The following is a 24916-nucleotide window of genomic DNA, read 5'->3' on the forward strand; positions in this document are numbered from 1 at the left end:
CCTTTCTGAGAACTGCAGTGGTCTTATCTCCTGACTGAAAGAACCCCTTACTAAAACCCCAAGGCCGTGGGAGGCTGAATCCGCCCCTGGGAGGGGGCCTTGGTAAACAAGGGGAGATGCTTTTCCAGGCTCTGCTGAAGCCTGATGCATCCTTGTCCCAAAGAACTGTCTAGACGTCTAGTGACTCAACCCTCCTTGCTTCACTCTACTGACTGCTTTCTGCTCATGCCCTGTCCTGCTGTTCCGGGAACTAGTCCTGCTGTTTCATGCCTCTGGGTTCTGATTTTTATTGTAGCTTTTCCTGGAATCCCTACTTCTCCTCCTCACCCCCTGGAGGACTCTCGTTATTCCTCAAACCCACGCTCAGGGCGTTGTGCTTTTCAGAGCTCTCCCTGACTGTCCTGCAGGATGGTGTGGCTCTCTGCCCCAGGACCTTGTGCCTAACCCTGTACTGCACCAGCACCTGCTTTGGTGTCTCTGGTGGTCTGAAAAGACCCTGCTTTTCAAGAATGTAGCTCACCGTCTCCCAGCCAGCTCTAGCAGTGCTTGTGGCTTCTTCAGCTGGGACAGGTTAATGATCTAGAAACCGAGGAATGACCAGCTGTCCTGGATTTCCCAGGACCCTGGGCTCCGGGGGTGCAGGGCTTTCAGTGCTAAAACCAGGAAGGTGCTGGGCAAACCAGGACAAGACGGTCCCCCTAAGAAACCCACCATCCTGCCCTTCTACATCCCCCAGGCAACTTCTCTTGCTCTGGGCCAACTACCTATGTGATCCCCACAACCTATGTGACCGTGCGATCTCTGGCACTTTCACCGAAGCCATTTCAATCTGCTCATCGACAAGTGTAAACCCTTCGCTTATTTGAAGTGTGTTCATGTAGGCACTGTTATCGAGGTCTCAGTCTACCGGGTCTCAGGGAGATGCCAAATAAGCAGAAACACAGGCATGCACTCAGTCATTTAAATCCAATCCAGTCCAATAATCAAATAAACATCCAATTTGTGTTGTTTGCCCAATACTTTATATTAGATGTCCCTAGGAACATTTTGTAGGGCATATGGGTGAGTGGGATTCTTTACAATATGATACTAATTATTAAAATCATAATAGCTCTTGGCATTTGCCAGTTTGCTTGCTGTTTAACACCCCTCTCTAGTTACAAGAACAGACCAAAGAGGAGACCAGCGGAAACCACGCCTTCCCTCTGGGAGGCGTGGAGCTGGGGTTGGGGAGTGGAACCCAGGAGGCAGCAGCAGTGGGCTCCCTGATTCTGAAGCCCAGAATTAGCCAGACTCACCGGCCTGTTCAGTGACAACTCTGGACCCCACAGACCTCTCCGAGTGGAGGCTGGCCCTGAAAAGCTTCCAGCCAGAGGAGCAGAGGAAAAGCTTGCTCCCTGAAGGTGGACAGATTCCAGAGAAAGAACAGGACAAGCAGAAATACGCCAGTGCAATTCCTTTTCCAGCTCACCACTCGGACAACTCGCACCACCTTTGATGGGGCAAGAGGCCAGGGCCGCTCAGGAAATATGCCTCCTAGGAGAAACCAGAGGAGAGGGAGGGTTACTCCTCACGCCCCAACACAGGCAGCTGGCACTTTTGAGAGGCTTCAAGGTGCCCAGTGCTATTTATTCTATGCTCTTATGGAATGTAGGCACCGCTTCCCCCGTTTTATAGATGGGGTAAGTGAGGCACACAGAGGCCAAGTGGCTCAGCCAAGGCTACCCAGACTGTGGCCGAGCAGGAGTGTGGCCCTAAGCAGTCTGACTCCAGGCTGGCTTCTCCTGATCCCTGGATAGACGTCTGCAGAAGGTTCAGGGGTAGCATTAAGGATAAAGTGGGTTGTTGGGAGAGGGGGAAGCTTCAGGAGAGAAAGAGAGTGCGTGAGCTGTCTAGCAAAGGCCAGGAAGGAGTTTTCCCTAAAATGAGGGGTGTTGTAGGAATGGCTCTCCAGGCAGGTGAAGCACCAGCCCAGAGACATGGCAGCAGGAGGCAGCAGGAGGCCATCCAGGAAGCAGCAGGGTTATTGCTAATTGGAGGGCAGGTGGCAGATGCCAGCAGTGATGCCTGCCTCATGGGACCTTGGGGGCTCATGGTAGTATGTGTATGTTTCCTAGCTCATTGCTGGGCTCATAACAAGGGCAGTCCAAACACATTGCTTTTCTCTTCTCCTTGACCTTTGGTGAGTGGGGAAGAGGTGAAAATATGGAATTTCTTTTCCTGGCAAATTATTCTCAAAGGAAACCAATTTAGGTCGACAAACCGAGGTTTTTCTAAGTTAACCGTTAACCCTGTCTCTGTTCCAAGCATGTCATGCATTAGATGGCATACTGGATCCTGGCTTTGGCTTGGCAGGGACATAATTCAACACCATTATATACCTCCATTGCATAAGTGTAATACACAGGGAACTAATTGTATTCATTCACTTCCTCACATCCTCGTCCCCATAATGTAGTGAACTAATCAATTCACTTCATCTTTTGTAAATAACATGTCTTTCCTAGTTATTGGAAACTGGCTGTAATTCAATCTAATTCAGAAATATTTACTGAACGCTTATTGTGTACCAGGAGTTGTGTTTGGCACTGTGAATATGGAGTTTTTCTTTCAATCATTCCTTTGGCTGGTGAATATTTGTTGAATACTGACTGTGTACTAACACTGTGCTAGGTGCCAGGAACACAGTGGAAGAAACTACAGTGGAGGGGGAAATGGAACATGCTGATGTTTCCATTTGGTGGTGGGGTGCTGCCATGGCAAATAAAACACGAGTGAAACCAGAAGCCATTGCAATAAATAGGTAGGTCTGTAGGTAAGGACTTTCAGAAACCAATACAAGGTGTGACAAATCTGATTTGTTCTTTTTTTCCTTTTTTTCTTTTGCAGTCAACTTTGACCATTTTCAGATTCTGCGGGCCATTGGTAAAGGGAGTTTTGGAAAGGTAAGAAGGATCACTGTTTAAAACTTTCATCAACAAAATATAAAAGTCCCAACCACTGGGCTTATGTCTGTTTTTTTGTGTTGGATTTTGTGTTGGTTACTGGGCGCTGGGAATTTTCTGTTTGACGGAAAGATTTACATTTGCCAAATCTGAAATGTGAAAGGAAGTCTGAATAGTTTCCTTTGGATCCACTGTAATTTTATTCTGAAAATTAAAGTAGCATGGCAGGCCTGGTTTAGGTGAATTACAGTGGTAATTATTTCAAGATTGCTAATGCTATTTCTTCTTTGAGGATCTAAATGAGGAAAGTGGAAAAAATCCCGCAAACTTGTGAGATGGCCAGCAGAAGCTCTTTCCTGCAACGCAGGCATTTTATTACAAAAAAATTTATGGAGGAAAGAATGCTTAACATGATTTTTACCCTCGTAAGGAATTTTTTTTTCTCCCCAAAACCCCAGTCCATAGTTGTATATAAGTCCTTCTAGTTCTTCTATATGGGATGCCACCTAGGCACGGCTTGATGAGCGGTGCGTAGGTCCGTGCCCAGGATCCGAACTGGTGAACCCAGAGCCACCGAAGCAGAACATGCGAACTTAACCACCATGCCACCAGGCCAGCCCCTCAAACTTTTGAGTGTACAATATATAATTGTTCACTGTAGATACAGTGTTGCACAGCAGATCTCCAGAGCTTATTCAAATGCTTGACTGAAACTTTATGGCCATTGGTCAGTAGCTCCCCATTTCTCCTTCCCCTCAGTCCCCAGCAACCACCATTCCATGCTTGGATTCTATGAATTTGACTCTTTTCGATACCTCACATTTGTGGAATCAGGCAGCATTTATCTTTCCGTGACTGGCTTATTTCACTTAGCGTAATGTCCTCAAGGTTCATCCATGTTGTCACATGTTGCAGGATTTCTTTCTGTTTTAAGGTTGAATATTATTCCGTTGTGCCCATATACCACATTTTCTTTATTCATTCATCTGTTCATGGCCATTTAGATTGTTTCTGCATCTGGGCTATTGGGCATAGTGCTGCAGTGAACACAGGAGTGCTAATATCTCTTTGAAATACTGATTTCAATTCTTTCGGATAAATACCCAGAAGTGGGATTGCTGGATCATATGGTAGTTGTCGTTTCAGTTTTTTGAGGAACTTCCTTACTGTTTTCCATAGCGGCTGCACCAGTTTTCGTTCCCACGAACAATGTACAATGTACAATGGCTCCGATTTCTCCACGTCCTTGCCAACATTTGTTGTCTTTTGTGTTTTTGATGGCGGCCATGCTGACAGATGTGAGGTGGTATCTCACTGTGGTTTTGACTTGCATTGCCCTGGTGATTAGTGATGTTGACCCAACGTTGTCATATGCCTATTAGTCATTTGTCCACCTTCTTTGGAGAAATGTCTATTCAAGTCCATAGGCCATTTTAAATTGAGTTATTAGTTGTTTTTTTTTAAACTATTGAATTGTAGGAGTTCCTTGTATATTTTGGAGATTAACCCCTTATCGGATATATGGATTGCACATATTTTCTCCCATCCCGTAGGTTGCCTTGCACTCTGTTGATTGTTTGCTGTGCAGAAGCTTTGTAGTTTGATGTGATCTCACTGGTTTATTTTTGTTACCTGTGCTTTTGGGGTCATATCTGTGAAATCACTGCTAAGACCAATGTCATGAAGCTTTTTCCTTATGTTTTTGGAGTTTTACGGTTTCAAGTGTTAAGATTTAATTCTTGAATCCATTTTGAGCTGATTTTTATCTATGGTATAAGATAAGGGCTCAGTTTCATTCTTTTGTGTGTGGATATCTAATTTTCCCATCACCATTTGTTGAAAAGACTGTCATTTCCCCATTGAGTATTGTTGGCCCTCTTGTCAAAGATCAGTTGACTATATATTCGTGGATTTATTTCTGGGCTCTCTATTCTGCTCCATTGGTCTACATATCTGTCCTTATTTTAGTTCCATGCTGTTCTGATTACTGTAACTTGGTTATATAACTTGAAATAAAGAAATGTGATGCCGCTACCTTTGTCTTCTTGCTCAACATTGTTTTGGCTGTTAGTGGTCTTTTGTGGCTCTATATGAATTAGAATTGTTTTTTCTATTTCTGCAAAAACTGCCATTGGGATTTTGATAGGGATTGCATTGAATCTGTAAAATGTTAATTTTGGTAATATTAACTCTTTCAACCCATGAAATGGATGCCTTTCCATTTGTTTGTGTCTTGTTTCGTTTCTTTCATCAACGTTTTGTAGTTTTCAATATACCAGTCTTTCACTTCCTTAGTTAAGTTTATTCCTAGGTATTTTTTCTTTTTGGTGCTGTAGTAAATGGAATTGTTTCCTAATTTCCTTTTCACATAGTTTATTATTAGTATATAGAAACACAACTGATCTTTGTATGTGATTCTGTATCCTGCAACTTTACTGAATTTCATTGTTCTAATGTTTTTGCAGAGTCTTTAGGACTTTTTGCGTATTAGATCATCTCATCTGCAAACAGGCACAGGTTTACTTCTTCCTTTCTGATTTGCATGCCTTTTATTTCTTTTTCTTCACTAATTCCTCTGTCTAGGATTTCCAGTCTGGTGTGGAAAAGAAGTGATGAGAGTGGGTATCCTTGCTTTGTTCCTGATTTTAGAGGAAAACCTTTTGTTTTTTTCCACTGTAACGTTAACTCTGGGCTTTTCATATATGACCTTTATTATGTTGACGTAATTTCCTTCCATTCCTGGTTTGTTGAGGGTTTTATCATGAAAGAATGTTGAATGTTGTCAGGTGCTTTTTCTGCCTCTATGCAGACAATTGTGTGGTTTTTACCCTATGTTCTGTTAATGTGGTGCATCACGTCAATTGACTCTTGTATGTTGAACTGTCCTCACACCCCGGGGACGAGTCCCACTCGCTCATGATGTATGATCCCTTTAATGTGCTGTTGGATTAGATTTGCCAGCATGTTTTTTTGAGGATTTTCCATCCATATTCATCAGGGATATTGGCCTGTAGATGTTTTTCTTGTGGTGTCTTTAACTGGTCTCGGTATCAGGGTGATGCTGGGCCCATAAAGTGAGAGGGAGTAGTTCCTCCTCTTCCATTTTTTGGAAAAGTTTGAGAAAAGTGTTATTGATTCTTTTTGAAATCTTTGGTAAAATTTAACAGTGAAGACAACTCTACTGGGCTTCTCTTGGTTGGGAGGTTTGACATTTGTTTGTGGAAAGTACATATTTGTGATCCCCGATCATTTTCAGTGACAGGCTATAGAGAGCAATGAGAGGAAGGCAGAGACTTTTAGAAAACAAATCCCAACCAAGCCCGCCTGTTCCCTCTTACTCAGAAATCTCCCCTGGCAATAATTGCTTTGAGTATCTATTGAACACCAGATACTCTCATATATTCTTAAGTAACTATTGTTATTTTCATTGTGCAAGTGGAAAAACTTAAATGGAAATACTCAGCCTCAGTAACTCCATGGTCACACAGGCAGGGAGTGTCCGAGCTGCGATTTGAACCATGGCCTGTAGATGACCAGGGACCTGCTGTTTTACCAGCTCCACACTCTTGATCAGACCATTCAGAACTTCCAGAGTTAGACTGAATACTGACCTGAGAAGTTGGAGAGAAGCAGCCTTCCTTCCCTCCCTCCCTCCTTTCCTTCCTACTGTTCTTTTATGAATTCAACCCATGAATATTCATTGATGCCTACCCAGTGCTTGGCGCTATTCTAGACTTTGATCTAGCCGTAACCTAAACAGACCCAAGTGCCTGTCCTCATGGAGTTTACATTTAGAAAGGACAGAGATGGCAAACAGATAAATATGTACATTTATGGTACTTTAGATACTAATAAGTAATAAAAATATAGCAAGGTAAGGGGCCAGCTCTGTGGCCCAGAGGTTAGTTCCACACGCTCTGCTTCAGTGGCCCGGGTTGGGTTGCCAGGCACAGACCCTCACCGCTTGTTGGCAGCCATGCTGTGGCGGCAACCCTTATACAACATAGAGGAAGACTGGCACAGATGTTAGCTCAGGGGAATCTTCCTCACGCTAAAAACCAGAAATTAGCTTGGGGTGAATCTTCCTCATGGCAAAAAAAAAAAATGTATATATATATATCTAGCAAGGTAGGGGAGTATGGAGTTCTGGCGAGGGGGCCAGGGAGAAATTGCAGTTTTTTAGAGCTGAGCTGTCAATAGGATGTCCACTAACCACATGTTGATATTTAAATTTAATTTAATTAACATTAAGTAAAATTGTAAAAATTCCATTTCTTGGTCACACTAGCCATGTTTTAGGTGCTCAGGAGCCGCATCTGGCCGGTGGCTACTGTACTGGACAGTTCAGACTGTAGAACGTTTCCATGGCCGTAGGCAGGTCTACTCGACAGTGCTCTCACAGAGGTGGCAGGGGAGCCCTCCGTGGGAAGATGGTGTGTGAGCAGAGACCTGAAGGAAGGGCAGGAGCAGGACAGGCAGGTTCCGGGCAGAGGGAACAGCGAGCGTGGAGACCGTGCAAGGGAGTGTGCTCGGTAGTTTTGAGGAACGTCCAGGTGGGGAGAGTGGGAGAAGGTGAGGTCAGCGAGGCCAGACCACACGGGACCTAGCGGACTGTGCTGAAGGCTTTGTCCTCCTCTCTGAGTGAGAAGAGAAGGCCCTGGGGAGTTTTGACTAGAGGAGTAATATGATCTGTTTGTAGAAGTTTGTAGAAAATCACTTTGGCTGCCATGGCGTGAGTAGCCAAGGGCACCTAAAAAATTATTGACCACTGGGGCCGGCCCCATGGCTGAGTGGCTAAGTTCACACACTCCATTTCAATGGCCCGGGGTTCACTGGTTCGGATCCTGGGCATGGACCTACACGCTACTTGTCAGGCCATGCTGTGGAGGCGTCCCACATAGCAGAACTAGAATGACTTACAACTAGGATATACAACTATGTACTGGGGCTTTTGGGAGACAAAAAAAAAAAAACCAGAGGAAGATTGGCAACAGATGTTTGCTCAGCATCAGTCTTCCTCACACACGGAAAATTATTGACCATTTATACTATCAAGTGAGTTGGTTGCTTGGTAGTTTAACAGACATTCACTGGGCCACTGAGCAGGACCATGTGCTGCATTAGACATTGTGTTCCTGACAAGACTTGGGGCTTGGGGCAGAAATCTTGTTGAGAAAGCAGGCGTGAAAAACAGTAAATTCTGGCATGATGCGTGATGGTTAATTTTAGGTGTTGATGTGGCTAAGCCAATGGTACCCAGATATTTGGTCAAACACCAGACTAGATGGTGCTGTGAAGACAGTTTTTAGAGGAGAGTGGCATTTGCATCAGTAGATTTTGAGTGAAGCAGATTACCGTCAATAATGTGGGCAGGTCTCATTCAATCTGTTGAAGATCTTCAGAGAAAAAGACTGAGGTCCCCCAAGGCAGAAGGAATTCTGCCTGCAGGCTACCTTCGGACTCAGGCGGCAGCATCAATTCTTCCCTGGGTTTCTGGCCTGCAGAGTTCAGACTTGCCAGTCACCAAGATTCTGGAACCAATTCCTTAAAATAAATCTGTCTGTCTATCTCTCTTCCTCATTCTCCTTCCCTCTCATCTCATTGGTTCTGTTTCTCTAGAGAATCCTGACAAGTTAAATGGCGCATTAAGAAAGACAACAGGAGCACGTGCAAACTCCAGCCAAGGTGGGGAGAAGGAGGGTTTGGGAAGCGAGACCAGCAAGAGCCCAGAGGAGAAAGGCCATAGGAAGCTGTCTCAGAGGCCCTTACTCGGCCTGGGGCTCTTGGAATCCCGTCTGACTCAGCAAATGATCACTCAGAAATAGCGTTTTAGATATGGTGTGCACCACTTGGAAATCCTGGCGAAACCCTCCACCCCTGCTTTCATTCTGGGGCTCACCTGCCACCCCAGACCCCATTCCTCTAGCTCACACTTCCGGACGGGTCTGGAGGGGGGAGGATGACCAGTTCTTCAGGCCTGGACTGTAGGATAAAATGTTGTTGAATTTTGCTCTCTGCAGGGGGAGGAGCCACGTGGTCCTTGCAGACTGACGTGCAGGTCACAGGGCCAGTTCCCAGACGCATCCTCAACTCCTCCCCGGGCCCCTGCTCTCAGCCTGCTGTCCTCTCTGCTTTGACACTCACACTGTCCCTTAGCTTTCCCTGCCTCCACCTCAGCCAGAAGGAGGACATGGCCTCTGGTTCTCCTCCTTCCTTTCTTGCTGGTGCTTCCTAAGTCCAAGAAAGGTGCAGCTGGGACCAAGCTCCCAGAATCCCAGAATGCCAAGGAGCTGGGGTTCCTGCTGCCCTCCCGCGGGTGAACCCCGCTGCCCCCACAGCTTTCCACACTCCTCTTTCTCTCTGAAAGGTGGATCCTAGCAAAGCTTCTCCTTCCTTCTATCCCCAACCTTCCATAGCCTGTGCTGGCCTCTTCCTCCATTAGGGCCCATCCAAACAAGTGTCTCAGATGAGTAATTTGCCTTCTGGACTCCCACTCTGGCCCCCACCACCCAGGGTGCTGGGGCGTCAGTGGCTTTTTCCCCTCGAACCAAGCTCTCCATCTGCACCACCACCTCCTCCCCCATCTTACTGGGCTGGGCTCTGTTTTAGAAGGTGTCCAGAGGACGGACTGATGAGTCCGTGTTTGTGAGCAGCATCTCATCCTCACACGAGATCCTTGGGCAAACAAGGAGTTCCTTTGGGATAATTTCCACCACTGGGTTTGAGAGTTCATGACAGCTCAGGGCAGCTTGGCGCCACACAGAGAGCAACCAGTTCGAGAGTCAGGCACACAAGGGTTCCAGTGCCAGCTGTGTATGTTTCCGCCTCCATTTCCTCACATGTAAAATAGGCATGTTGATGTCTTCCATGTGGGATTGCTGTGAGAAATAAATGGATGGCATAGTGGAGTGCTCAGCACAGAACCCAAACCGACGCTCAGTAAGTGTTGATTCCATCACTGCTTAGGTGCTTTCCCCCGAGGCAGGAGACGGTGGGGAACAGGAGGCTGTAACTGAATGGGCTTTCTGCGGTAGGGAGCACGCATGGTTCTTGTATGGAGGGCATTTGTTTGGCAGTAAACATGGCACTGGCACAGGCAGGGCTGCTGTGTACGTTTAAATTCCCAGAATATCTCAGCATGTGTGATCTGTCACCATTGATAAACGGTAGGCTAAGGCTCGGCAAGGCTCACGATCTTGCATGGCACTCATTCTTCTGGAAAACTGTACAGCTCTGGGTTTAACAGGAGCCCTTGTCATTGCGTCCGTCTTATCCTGTTTTTGGCAGTTTGTGCAGACTTGATATAAAATTAGCCAACTTAGGTTCGTTTCTTCGTTCTTTTATTCATTCATCCATTTATTCATCCATTTCTCCATCCATCCATCTGCCCACCTGCCATGTGGAGGAGCATTTGTTCTGGGCCCTGTGCTAGGTTGTGAGGTTACAAAAATGAACTGGGTATGGTGTCTGCTTTTGAGGATCTCTCAGATACATGCGGGAGGCAGAGAAAGAAGCAGATAATTAAAGTCCGGTCTGGAAAGCACTGATGGAGACCAGCCTGGGAGGTATGAGTGGGTTTGGAGAATACCTAATTCAGACTTCAAAAAGTACCCTTTCTGGATGCCAGTGTAATATTTTCTAACACTTTAGTATGAAAACTTGTAAACATACAGCAAACTTAAAAGAATTTTATATGTCTATCACCTACATCGTACAATTAACATTTTACCAAACTTATTTTATGAAATTCCTATCCTTCTATCCATCTATCAGTCCATCTTGGTTTTTGATTTCATAGTAAATTGCAAATATCTGCACACTTTCCCCTAAATATTTCAGCAGAGAGATTTGTCTATAGGTTTTCTTTTGATGTAAAATGTGCACGCATTGAAATGCACAAATGTTAACATTTACATTTGCTGAGTTTTGAGAAATGCATACACCTGTGTAACTTGAACCTCTACCAAGAAATAGAATATCTCCACCATCCAGAAGTCTCCTATTGACGCTTTGCAGTCAAAACTCGTCTCCTTCCCAGCCACTCCATCTACTACAGATTAGATTTGCCTGTTTTAGAACTTAATATAAATGGAATCGTACAGTAAGTACTCTGTCGCATAAGTCTTCATCATGTTTTGCATTTTGCATAACACTTTTGCAGCATAATGTTTTTGAGATTCATTCATGTTGCTGTGTACATTTTTTCTTTTTATTCATGAACGGTATTTCATCCTATTGTTATATCAATTTGTGAATCCATTTTCGTCATGGTAGACTCCAGGACTGCTTCTAGTTTTTGCTATTTTGCAAAAAGTTGCTGTGAAAATTTGTGAGGTCTTTTTTTGTGAACATATGAGTTCATTTCTCTTGAGTAAATATCTAGGACCGGAATTTCTGGATATAGAGTAGGTGTATGTTTAGTTTTGTACAAAACTGCCAAATGATTTTCCAACATGGTTGTACCACTTTATGCACTTATGAAGAATCCCATTTGTTTCGCATCGTTGCCAACATATGGTGGTATTAGTACTTTTCACATTAGCTATTCTGATGAGTGTTTTGTAGTAGCTCAATGTGGTTTTAATTAACATAATTGAATTAAAATGTAATTAACAATTAACATATATGATTAACATTAATAATGACGATGAACATGTTTTTTCATGTACTCAGTGGCCAGTCGTATATCTTCTTTTGTGAAATTTCTCTTCAAAACTTATTGCTATAAAAAAAATGGGTTGATTGGCTTTTTTTCATTCTTCTAAATATCTTTATCAAATGTGTTTTAAAATTTTTTTTATTGAGATACAGTTGACATTGTATAAGTTTAAGGTATACATGTTGATTTGATACATTTATATATTGCAATATTGTCATCTCTGTAGTTTTAGCTAACACCTCTATCATGTCACCTAAGTATCATTTCTTTTTTGTGCTGAGAACATTAAAAATCTCATCTCTTAGCAATTTTGAAGTATATAATACGGTCTTGTTGACTGTAATCACTGTGCTGTGCATTTGATCTCCAAAACTTAATTTTCTTCTCCTTTCAAGCGTGTAGCCTTTAACAACATCTCCTCAATTCCCCTATCTCCCAGCCCCTGCTAACCACCATTCTACTCTCTATTTCTACAAGTTCAGCTCTTTTAGATTCCATGTGTAAGTGATATCATACAATATTTGTCTTTGTCTGTCTGGCTTATCTCACTAAGCCTAATGCCCTTAAGCTCCATCCATATTGTCACAAATGGCAGGATTTTCTTTTCTCATGGCTGAATAATATTCCAGGGTGTGTGTGTGTGTGTGTGTGTGTGTGTGTGTGTGTGTGTATGTGTCTATATCTCTCTATATAACTTCTTTTTTACCCATTCATCCGTTGATGGACACTTAGGTTGTTTCCGTATCTTAGCTATTGTGAATAATGCTGCAATGAACATGAGAATGCAGATATCTTTTTGATACTAATATTTGACAAGAGGGTCAAGGATACTCGATGGGGAAAGGATAGTCTCTTCAACAAATGGTGTTGGGAAAACTGGATCACCACATGCAGAAAAATGAAACTGGACCCCAATCTCACACAAATCACAAAAACTAACTTGAAATGAATTAAAGGCTTATACATAAGACTAGATACCATAAAACTCCTAAAAGAAAACGTAGGGAAGAACTTCCTTCACGTTGGTCTTGGCAATGATTTTTTGGATATGACACCAAAAGCACAGGCCACAAAAGCGAAATCAACAAGTGGGACAACATCAAACTAAAAGGCTTCTGCACAGCCAAGGAAACCATCAACAAAACGGAAAGGCAACCTACAGAATGGGAGAAAATATTTGCAAATCATATATTGAATAAGTTGTTAATATTCAAAATATGTAAAGTCAATCACAAAAGAACAATCTTATTTAAAAAATGGGTAGAGGAACTGAATAGACGTTTTTCCAAAGAAGACACACAAATGGCCAACAATACATGAAAAGATGCTCAAAATCACTAATCATCAGGGAGATGCAAATTAAAACCACAATGAGATGTCATCTCATAGCTGTTAAAATGGCAGTCATCAAGAAGACAAAAGATAACAAGTGTTGGTGAGGACATGGAGAAAAGGGAACTCTTGTGCACTTTTTTTGGGAATGTAAATTGGTGCGGTTACCATGGAAAACAGTATGGAGGTTCCTCAAAAAATTAAAAAGAGAACTACCATATGCTCCAGCTATCCCACTTCTGGGTCTATATTCAAAGGAAATGAAAACAGGGTATCGAAAATGGTTGACGGTCTTTTTATCGTTGAGTTGTGGGATATATATCCAGATACGAGTCCTTTGTCAGAGAGGCGACTGTTTTCCAGCAGCCTGTGGTTTGCCTATTAATTTTATCAGTGATATGTTTTGATGCACAGAAATTGTTAACTTTGATGAGGTCTAATTTGTTGAGTGTTTCTCCTTCTAGGGTTATTGCTTTAGGTGACAAATAAGAAAACTTGGCTCAAGAAAACTTACTCAAGTGACAAAGATATTTTCCTATGTTTACTTTCTAAAAGCTTTATGGCTTTGGCTTATGTCTTTAGTTCTATGATTCATCTTGAACTGAATTTTTTGTATGATGGAGGTGAGGGTCAAGGTTCATCTTTTTTCGCATGTGGATGTACATTTCTTGAAAAGACTGTCTTTTCTCATGGGATTGCTTTGGTGTCTCTGTGAAAAATCAGATTTCTTGGATAAATGGCACATCTACTTCTGGGCTCTCTATTCTGTTCATTTGGCCTACTTATCGATCCTTATGCAAGTACCGGAATGTCTGTATTACTCCCTAAATAGTTCATGAGGGGTTTTTTTTGACACTATTGTAATGGAATTGTTTTTAATTTAATTTTTAATTGTTTGCTACTAGATATAAAAATGCAATTGATTTTTGTATCTTAATCTTGTATCTTGAAGTCTTGCTAATTAAATTATTAGTTGTGGTAGTCGTTTTGTAGTTTCCTGGAGATTTTCTATGTCAACAATTATAATATCACTAACAAAGGTAGTTTTGTCTATTTTTCCTCTGTCTTTATGGGTTTTTTTTTAATCCTTATCTTCTTGCAGTGGCTAAAACCTCCAGTACAGTCGTGAGAAGAAGTCATGAATGTGAGCAACCTTGCCTTGTTCTTAATATTAGAGAGTGAAAGGCATTCACTATTTCACCATTAAGCTCTAGATTTTTCAGAGATGCCCTTTATCAGATTGAATAACTTCCTCTCTATTTCTAATTTGAAGAAGCGTTTTTCATGTCTGGCTGTTGAATTCCGTCAAATGCTTTTTCTACATCTGTTGAAATGATCATATTATGTTTTCTTCTTATTTTGTTAGTATGATGAATCACATTGAATGATTTTCAAATTTTAAGTCAATCTTGCTTTCCTGAGATAAATCCCACTTGGATATGGTATTTTATTCTTTTATATATTGTTGAATTTGATTTGATAATATCTTATTAGAGAATTTTACATCTATGTCCATAAGGAATATTTATCTGCAATTTCATTTTTTTGTAATGTCTTTGTCAAATTGCTTTTAGGATTATGCTAGTCTTGTAAAATGAGTTGAACTTTTTCCTTCTCTATTTTTCTGAAAGAGTCTGTCTAAAATTGGGGTTACTTTTTATTTATTTTTAATTTTAATTAATTAATTAATTAATTAGAGGAAGATTAGCCCTGAGCTAACTACTGTCAAGCCTCCTCTTTTTGCTGAGGAAGACTGGCCCTGAGCTAACATCCATGTCCATCTTTCTCTACTTTATGTGTGGGACACCTGCCACAGCATGGCTTGACAAGCGGTGCCATGTCTGCACCTGGGACCTGAACTAGCGAACCCTGGGCTGCCAAGAAGTGGAACGGGCGCACTTACCGCTGCGCCACCTGGCCGGCCCTGGGGTTACTTTTTAAATGCTTGATAGTATTTATAAATGAAACCATTTGGCTATGGGATATTCTTTGTGGAAAGGCTTTTCGCAACAAAATCAATGTCTTTAATAGATAGGAGGCTATTCAGATTTTCTGCCTTTTTTCTTATGTGAATTTTGGTAAGTTTTAATTTTCAGGGAATTTATCAATTTTATCTAATTTGGCAAATTTGTTGGCATAAAGTAATTTATAGTGTTCTCACATGACCCTTTAAATTTCTGTAGCATCTGTATGGTCATGTGCAGCATAATGACGTTTCAGTCAATGACAGACCACATATATGACAGTGGTCTCACAGGCTTAGTGCTATATGGCCTGGGTGTGTAGTAGGCTATGCAGTCTAGGTCTGGGTAAGTGCACTCCATGATGTTCATGTAATGATGAAATCGCCTGACAACACATTTCTCAGAACATAGCCCTGTCATTAAGTGGCACATGACTGTAATTATAACTCCCCTTTCATTTCCAATATTAGGAATTTGTGTTCTTTCTCTTATTTTCTTGATCAGTTTATTCTTAGATTTTCAAGATGGAAGCTGAGGGTATTGATTTTAGACATTTCCCTTTATTTTAAATATAAGTTCTTTTAAGCTATAAATTTCCCTCTGAGTACTGCTTTAGCTCCATCTCACAAAATTTGAAATGTTGTATTTTCATTGTTATTTAGTTAATAATATTTTCTGATTTCTCTTGTTATTTCTTCTTTGACCCATGAATTATTTAGTCACGTGTTGCTTAATTTCCAAAGATTTGCCTTTTCCGCCCTAAACTTCTTATTGTTATTGATTCTAATTTATTCCATTGTGTTCCAAGAACATGCTCTGTATATTTCAATCTGTTTACATTTATTGGGACTGATTTTGTGTCCTGTTTATGACTTATCTTAGAAGACACCATGCCTTCTTGGAAGAAATGTGTATTTCAACGTTGTTGGGTGTAGTCTCCCATAAATATCAGTTAAGGTGGTTAATAACATCATTCAGTTCTTCTATGTCTTTACTGATTTTTAAAATCTAGTTGTTTTATCCATTTCTGAGACAGTTGTGTAAAATCTCCAACTATGCTTGTGGAGTTCTTTCTTCTTCCTTTAATTCTGTCAGTTTTGCTTCTTATACTTTGAAGCCCTGTTGTTAGGCTCATACACATGATTGTTATGTCCTCATGATCCCTTGACCCTATTGTCATTATGAAGTGTTCTTCTCTGTCTCTGATAATAGTCTTTACTTGGAAGCTTATTTTCTTGAGATTGATATAGCCTTTTCAACCTGCTTATGTTTACTGCTTCCATGGCGTATATTTTTCCATGCATTTACTTCCATTATATCTATGTTTTTATATTTAACTAGCATAAGTTAGGTCTTGCTATTCTTTAAATCCATTCTGGCAATCTCTGTCTTTTAGTTGGGGAGTTTAGTCCATTCACAGTAAGTGTAATTATCGATATGGTTTGATTTAGGTCTACCATGACTTTATTTGTTTTCTGCTTTTATCCCTCTCTCTTACTCTTTGTTCTTCTGTTTCTCCTTTCCTGTATTGTTTTAGATTAATTGTATATTTTGAATCTCCACTTAATTTATTTATTGACTTTATAGCTATACTTCCTTACATTATACTTTTAAATGATTGCTCTAAGGGTTATAATATACATCCTTAATTTATTTCACAGTCTACTTAGAGTTAATAGTTTATACTTCACATAAAAATGTAAAAACTCAGCAACTGTATAGGTCCATTTACCACCCTTGTCCACCTTTATATTATAGTTGTCACATGTATTACAAGTTCTTAAATTATAAATCTCCAATACAGTATTATAATTTTTTGCTTTAAATATATATAAATATATGCATATATAAATATAAAAAATATATTTGTAGGTTTTTTGGCTTTTAAAAGCATTAGGAGGAAAATAGTCCTTAACATTTACCTGTACCTTTTAGGAAAGTCTGACTTTCCATCTAGTATCATTTCCATTCAGCTTGAAGAATTTCCTTAAGCAGTTTCTAGAGTGCAAGTCTCCTGTCAGTGCATTCTCTTAATTTTATTTTATCTGAAATGTATTTATTTCACCTTCTGTCTTGAAGAATATTTCTACTGGATACAAATTAGTGAGCTGACAGTTTTTCATTCCTTTAAAGATTTTGTACCATCGTCACCTGACCTCCATAGTTTGTGATGAGAAATCCTGTAACTAGAATCATTATTACCCGGTATGAAATGTGTCAATTTTGTCTTTCTCCTTTCCAGATTTTCCTTTAATCTTTGACTTTCAGCAGTTTGACTATGATGAGCCTAGTGCAGATTCTTGATGTTAAAAAGTTAGTTTCTCTCTCTTTGCTTAAATATCCTATATTTTCATTTATTTCTACCTTATTGCCCTTTACATCATCCAGCATTGTCATAGTCATAATAGCTGCTTCAATGTCCTTTATGCTAATTCCAACATCTGGTCCTCTTAAGATGCACCTCCGCTGAGAATGGGTCACAGTTTCCTGGTTCTTTATAAGTTGAGTGGTTTTGGATTCTGTCCTGGACATTGTGAGTGTTGTGTTGTACAGACTTTGGATTCTGTTGTATTCCTTTAAAAATGTATTTTTAACAAGCGATTCACTTGGCTGGATTTACACTGCCTGCTCCACCTCTCGGGCAGCACAGGAATCTCAGTCCACTCCTCTTTTCTTCTTTGCTGTCCTGCTGACAGTCTGCCCCAGGCAGGTGCTCTTTAGGGTCAGCCAGATGTTCAGGCCGAGCTTATGTGCCACGTTCAAGGTTCCCCTTTTCTAGATTTCTCAGAAGAGGAGTTGTGGCCCAGAGAATTTAGGAAGTTTGCCTATAATTTCCTGGATAGTGGCTGAATTTAAATAGCAGAACATTGAAAAATCCTGTAAACCTTTGCTTTCTGTTGTTTCTCATCCTAATGTCGAGCCTTTCATGGCTTAAGGAAAACTGAAGCATCTCTTGTAATCCACAACACAGCTGGCACCACATAGAAGCGTATCACTTTACCCTCATGTGATTGACAGTTTTAGTCCTGAGCTCTTTACACCCTTTCATGGCATGCTACCAAATCTGTTAGCATGGGGCCTCATGGTTTTTAAATTGATGATATCCTGTCATCATCCCTTGAAAGTTTTGTCTATCTTTTCTGCCTACATCTGTGCTGCTATTTGCCTACTTGCTTGGCTCTTAGAACCCATGGTCCAGAGCATAAATGTATTAATGGATCTTTTGAGGAATGCAAGCTTTCTAGAGACTATTTTTAAGTCACTCAAGTTGAGGCAATTTCCTGATGACACTCAAATTCATGCAGAATGTACATAAACATCCAGTACTCAGGATGAAGTTAGTTTATTTCAAGGCAATAGAACATAGCTTTGTTCTGGTCAAAATACCTAATAGTCACTGCCTTTCACGGCAAACGCAGAGGAAGTCTACGTGACTATTATTAAACTCAAGGTGGAGATGGGCTGGCGTAGGATGAAGAAAACCACCCTTCTAATATGGAATGGGTATTTTGGCTTTGCTTTCTGCCTTTGGCAGGTTCGATATCTGGCATTTATTAAGAGTTTTCAAGAAAGACATTTCGTTGTTAAACAATGACAATAGCCTTGGTTATCAGGAAAGAACACATGTGAATTCAGAGAAATCTCATTTTACCTTCATGCTGCAAGAAGTTGTGCTTCCCCAGGGCAGCACCGAAGTCAACAGCTGCAAGCGATCCATCAATTTTACCGAGAATTCTCTGAAATTTTCTATAACCCTTTGATGACTGAGTTCTGGGGCAGCTGAAGAACAGCAGAACAATTTCTACCTATCCAGGAGAAACACTTTAGGTTTGGGAATCAGGCTGACTCTGATATGTACTAGTCATGGATCCCTGGGAAAGTAAATAACCGCTCTGAAGCTTAATTTTCTCATCTGTAAAGTGGAAAAGGAATGGAGAACCCTAATGAACTGTAGTGGCTGCTCTTTTTGACTGTCCAGCATGCTTTTCACTCCCCTTTCTTATCATAATAACATGCCTTTCCTTTGGAGAACACCTCCTCACTCCACGTGGACCCAGGGGACTGTCAATCATTGTGGTCCCACACTCACCCTCCGAGATGGGCATGTGATGTGGCTCTGCCAGCCACATGGACCCTCTTCAGCTAGACCAGTGCTCGCTCTGCGGAGTGGTCCTGTGATCCACGCCCAGCCATTCAGAATCCCTCCCCACAATCGGAAGTGAAAGGCTCGTTCTCTTGCCCTCGTGAATCATGTTCTGTAAGAAAACAGGCCTGCGTTTGTAGGCAGCTGTTTTCCTCAGCAGTTGGTGAAGGTAAAGGTCTGTCTGTCGAAGGAAAGAAGGAAGCACAAAGTAAAGAAACAGAAAGAGAAGCAAGAGGTAGTGGAGAGATGGAACCCTGTTGGGCAGGGTCAGTACTAGGGGGAGCAAGGGAGGCGCCTGGGTGCAAAGTTTAAGGTGGCGTCACTCCCAGGGTCCAGCAAGTGCATGGTGGGCATTGCTTCCTGACATTTTGCACTCTAGGCATCTTGCTTGCCTCACGCTGGTCCTGGCCCTGCTGGTGACTGTCTGAGCTTGCGTTCCTCCAGAAGCTGAAATTAAGAGAAAGAATTGAGTGCAAGCAGTTTATCAGGAGGTCACCCCAGGAAACACTTGCAACAGAAGGGGAGTGAGATGTAGAAAGGAAGGAAGTCAATGACGGGTGTTTGATGAAGCCCCTTAGCACTGTGGCACCTGGACTCACCTCCCCGTGGGACCTCTGGGAGACAGTGCGGAGCATGCTTCAGGGGCAGCTGTAGGTTAGAGAAGCTGATGTTTTAATGCATGGCTCCCTGTTCCTCATTGCTACGGGGCTGCTCCCAGCAGCATGAGCTCCCCTGTACTTTGGACTTGCCTTATTCGGGGCAGAACAGAGCCCGCCAGCAGAGAGTCACAGGTGTTCACAGTGAGCAGCCTGAGGTGTGTGGACATGAAGAAGGGGACATGGGCAGGCACCACCAGTGCCACCATCTTTGCATTCTTCCAGCTCTCTGAGCCATTTGTGTTCTCACCAGCTACCGGAACTGGCATCCTGTTTTGCTTACATGAGATCGTGTTGGGCTCCCAGCCTTTGCAGCCTGGAGAGTTCTGACCAATCAGAAACTCACAATCCTTGTCCTGGGAACTGGATACCTCTTATCATCCTTGTTCGTCTAACAGCCCAGAGTGCTGGGCAGGATTATCCTCATTATACGTATGATGAAGCGGAGGTCTGGAGAGGGCCCCACTGCCGCACACAGCCTGTTTTGTTTTCACATGTCCCTCCCAAATGAAGAAGTTAGATTGAAACTAGCTTTAGTCACATGCACATTAGTGGGAAACCGTGGGGGTCAGGAGGATTGTCCGTCAGTGCCCAGCAACACTGGACATTTGGTTTGGGGAGCAACAGAACACAGAATAAGGAGCATGGGCTTTTGAGATGGGGCGGCCTGGGCTCAGATCCTGGTCCTGCCACTCCTAGCCGTGTGAGCCTGGATGGATCGTCTAGCTTCCGCAAACTTCTGTTTCCTCTTCTGAGAAGCAGGAATGCCCAGAGTAGTCTTAGAGGTTTAATGTGACATTCGAGGGAAGAGACCGTGCAGCCCCCAGCACCAGATCTGACGTGTGGTTGGCATTTTTCAGATGTCTCCCATGTCTTCTCGAAGCCAGTGTGTCTGGGATTTTCCTGGGTGACCTGGTAGGTTCTGGAAAGGTTTGGGTAGCCACCTGATGGTCTGAGGGTCGCCTCGCCATCTCTCACAGCACCTCAGGCTGAGGGCTGGTCTTCAGGGTGCTCCTCTGCCTCCCCCATCAGACTGTGAGACTCCCACGAGGTTGGGACTGGTCATGTCCATCTGCCTGGTCCCGTCAGCACCGGGCTCCGTGCTCTGCACGTGGTAAAGGCTCGATAAAGGCTGCCTAGGGAAGGGGTGAGTGAGAGGGGGAGAGAAGAAGGGAAGCGCCAGTCGACACAGCAGCCCGTGATGCGACAAAGTGTGGATTAGATCGCCTGGTTGCTGCGTCTCATGTCCCGCAGCTTCCCTTCCACTCAGAATAAATGCTGATCTCTTCATGCCAGCCCGCAAGCCTACAGTCCGGCTGTGCCTATTTTTCTGACACCCCTCTCTGCCTCCTCCTTCTTCCTGGTCATTCCGCTGCAGCCCTCTTCTTGTTTCTCAAACGCACTGAACTTATTTCTAACTCGGAACCTTTACATCCGCTGTCTCCTCCTCCTTGATCACTCCCTCCGGGTCTCTGCAGGGCTCACTCCTTCCGTACGGGTTTCTGCTGGGGTGTCCCATGCATGGGGCCTTCCCTGAATACCCGCCCCGCTCGACCCCACCCCAAGCGTCCCATATCCCATTCGCTTCCTAATTCCCTTTGCTTCCTGGCACCCGTCACTTCCTGGGATTCCATTACGTGTTTATTCATTTGTCCTCTTGGTTGTTAGTCTCATGCACCAGGATATAAGCTCTGTGAGGACAGCAGTGTGTCCTCATTGTTCACTCTTGTAGCCCTGGCACCTAGTACGCAGTGTAGATAGATAAAAATAGACATAGACACACACAGATGCACATATATGTGCATAATGTGTATACATACATATACACACTCATTAAGCAGTGTGTATAGATATGTACACACATATATGTATATACATATATATACCCACCCAGTAAGCAGTATACATACACACTATATGTATATACACATATATACACACATACAGATACATATTCATATGTATACACACATATGTATTTGTATATACATATACACCCTCTAAGCAGTATATATACATATATACATACCCATTAAGTAGTATATACACACATACAAATACATATATACATATATATACACACCCCCATTAAACAGTGTATATATATAGGGACTTATACATTTGTACCCACGCACACATAGTATACAAACACATACTTACACATATATGTATGTGTATATATGTATATATGTATACCCACCAAGCAGTGTATATACATATATACACATATGTATATGCATATACATGCGTACACATATAGGCATCTGCATATTCACACCCACTGAACAGTATGTTTGTGTGTGTACATATATACAGAGTATATATGTGTTTATATAGAGAGATATACACATATATATGATATATATGTAGGAATGGATATTGCATAAATGAATGAGAAACTTGACAATTAACCATCAACCGATGAGATTTAGTTGAATGGTTCATCCTGATCATCTCTGAGTTAGGGTCCTGAGGCGAATTTCTCCTTTTTCACCGTTGCCGCTCTAACTGCCGCCCTCCCTCTGCAACCCTCCCCCTGCAGCCCCCACATGCTCCTCCCGGCCCTTTGTGGAGTCAGCGGAGAGAGTGGAGGGTGAAGTCTTCCGCTCTGAGTTAACTCTGCAGTCAGCAGGGCTGAGTTATTTCCAGGGGCAGGGGGAGGATACCTTTGGGAGAACTTTCTAAGAAGTTTGCTTCCAAAGAGTCTCTCTTGGATTGGCAAGCGGGCCCTCTGCTTAAAGAACCGTGGGGTTGAAGCAAAATAAACAGAGAGTTAATTAAAATTCACAGAATAGCCAGGGGCAGTCTGCACATAAAACAGCAGAAAGTGGCACGCAGTTGTATGATAATAGCTCTTTATGTCCCTCAAAGGAAGATTCTGGATAAAATTGAACAAGAGTTGCACGAATGATGATTCCAGACTCAACACTGCCTTATTATGCAATGATCGTTATTTCCATCCCCAAGCATATTATTAACTGGCTCAATCTACATTCCAGACTTTCACATCTGCGTGTGAATTCATGCTGGGAAAAAAATAATTGATTAATAGAAGACTAACCAATTTAGTGCCCGGACTGCAACAAGTCCGTTTTGGAATTAAGTGGAGATTAGATTTTATATATAAATTTATAAGTTTGAATGTTTGGAAGCATTTGACTTAGAGTTTTTTTCCCTAAAAAATTCAGCTTTTGGGAATTTGTTTTGATCTTTAAGTTGCTGGGCATCTAGGATAATGTTAGCATGGTGGAACACACAGCAGGATTTTGAGTTGAACAGTAAATGTTTATGGTAACTGCTGTGTCTGAGATTATTCTGGGAAGTTCTGATGGTGTGGTCAAGGAGCTGGACAAGGTCCCTGATGCCACAGAGTTGATGGTTTAGCCAAGGAGACAGTAAACAAACGCAGAGAATAAACAAACACATGATTTCAGTGATGATAATTGCTCTGTGGAAAATGTATAGAGCAGTGGCCCAGGAGGGTGGCATTGCTCTCATTGGAGGAGAGGGCAGCAGGGCAGGCCTCTTTGAGAAGGAGTCATTTAAGCTAAGACCTAACCTCTAAGAAAGAGACAGCCTATGCAAAGATCTAGGGGAAAGAGCATCAGAGACAAGAAGGGCAGCTATGCAAAGGCCCTGTGGCAGGCACAGAGTTAGTAACGGACCAGTGGCAGCAGACGTGTGGAACAGGCCCAGCCAGCACCGTGTCTGCCTGCACAAGCGGGACTCAGAAGATATGGTTGCTCTTTTTAGGAAAATGCACCAGTTAATCAGTGTATCGCACAATGGTTAGAGAGCCTCGGCTCCAAAGTCTGACAGAGCTGAGTTGCAATTCTGGCTGAAGCAGGTGACTCTTAGCAAGTTGCCTAACGTCTCTGAGCCTGTGAGCTGTTTTTCTTATGTAAGAATCATTTTCAGAATTCTTAAACATGATGCTTCTGCTGGAAGCCTTTATCGCTCATGCTGACATCTTTTATAAAGGATGGACTCTATTTCTTTTTAATGAAATATGTATTCATTTCATATTAATTAGGTTGTGTTTTGGCTTGAGGCATGCTTTGGAGGAATCTGCTGTCTCCTGGGCATCATTTTATTAAGAGCTAAATATCACAGGCAGTGCAGGCTCCCTCATGAATGGTTTTCGAGCGTCGGCTGGAGCAAATGATCCATGACTGACCAATTGGACAGGCTTCGTTGCTCATTTGCATTTCCTGACATCTTCCCATTGTGACGTCTCATTCCATCTTCCGGGTGAGCCTCCCAGGCCTTTCCACATCTGTAAAGTGGTTCCAACGTTGCTTCACAGGAAAAGACACATTGGCAGCATTAAGGTGTCAGAAGCACCAGGGCTGGTCCCGGGGCACTTGTCCCCGTGACCTCCTCCGGCGTTTCCTGACACTGTGGTCTCCCCTATGACTCCAGAGGGGACCAGTGTGTGTGTAAGCAGTGGCATTAATTTATTTATAAATCATGTGATCACCTCTTGGAATTGCCTCCAGACTCTCCTACCTCTGCTGTCAGAAAGAACCTCCATCCCCATGAAACCCAAATTTTCCACTTCGTTTGTTTATTCTTTCCTTTATTATTTAATCACAATTGCATACCTAGGATCCACTTTTATAACCCGTCAGTATCCCCCCAGTGCCCTTGGGACAAAAGCCACTGCATTAGTTTGCTGTGCTGCCAGACAAAATCCCGCAGACGGGGCCTCAGCGACGGGAGAGCCTGTTTCAGGGCTGGAGGCAGAGGTCTGGGGGCCTGGGGGCCTTTCTTCTGCGGTGTCTCTCTTTGGTTTGTAGGTGGCCTCTTCTCCCTGTGTCTTCACATCGTCTTTCCTCTGTGTACATCTATCTCCACACTTCCCTTTTATAAGGACACCAGTCATTGGATTACGGCCCACCCCAGCAACCCCATTTTAACTTTGTTATCTCTTTAAAGGCCCTCCCTGCCTTCAGATACAGTCCCACTCTGAGGTCCTGGGGGTTGGGGCTTCAACATTTGGATTTTGGGAAACACAATCAACCCACAACACCAACCTTTTAAACATGTCATCGAGGCCGTCTGACTCCTGCCGCTCGCTCGCCTTTGTTACCCCGTCTTCCTTCCGCCACCATCTCCGTGACGTCTATTGTGTGACGTCTTAGGGGAACGTTGGTGAGCACCTCATGATGCAGGCCAGGCCTCAGAGAGCAAGGGTCACTGGGACGGACAAGCTG

The 24916-nt window shown here is 42.7% G+C and overlaps 1 protein-coding gene across 1 annotated transcript in view; it reads left to right on the forward strand.

The window, feature by feature from the left end:
• The window catches only part of STK32B (serine/threonine kinase 32B), a 337485-nt gene that overhangs the window by 70038 nt on the left and 242531 nt on the right, over window positions 1–24916 (forward strand). The window contains exon 2 of the mRNA XM_070613278.1: window positions 2890–2945. Within this exon, the coding sequence (XP_070469379.1) occupies window positions 2890–2945 (56 nt within the window). The remainder of the gene's footprint in view (window positions 1–2889; window positions 2946–24916) is intronic.

The sequence above is a fragment of the Equus przewalskii genome, chromosome 3 (assembly GCF_037783145.1).
Source record: "Equus przewalskii isolate Varuska chromosome 3, EquPr2, whole genome shotgun sequence".
NCBI lineage: Eukaryota > Metazoa > Chordata > Mammalia > Perissodactyla > Equidae > Equus > Equus przewalskii.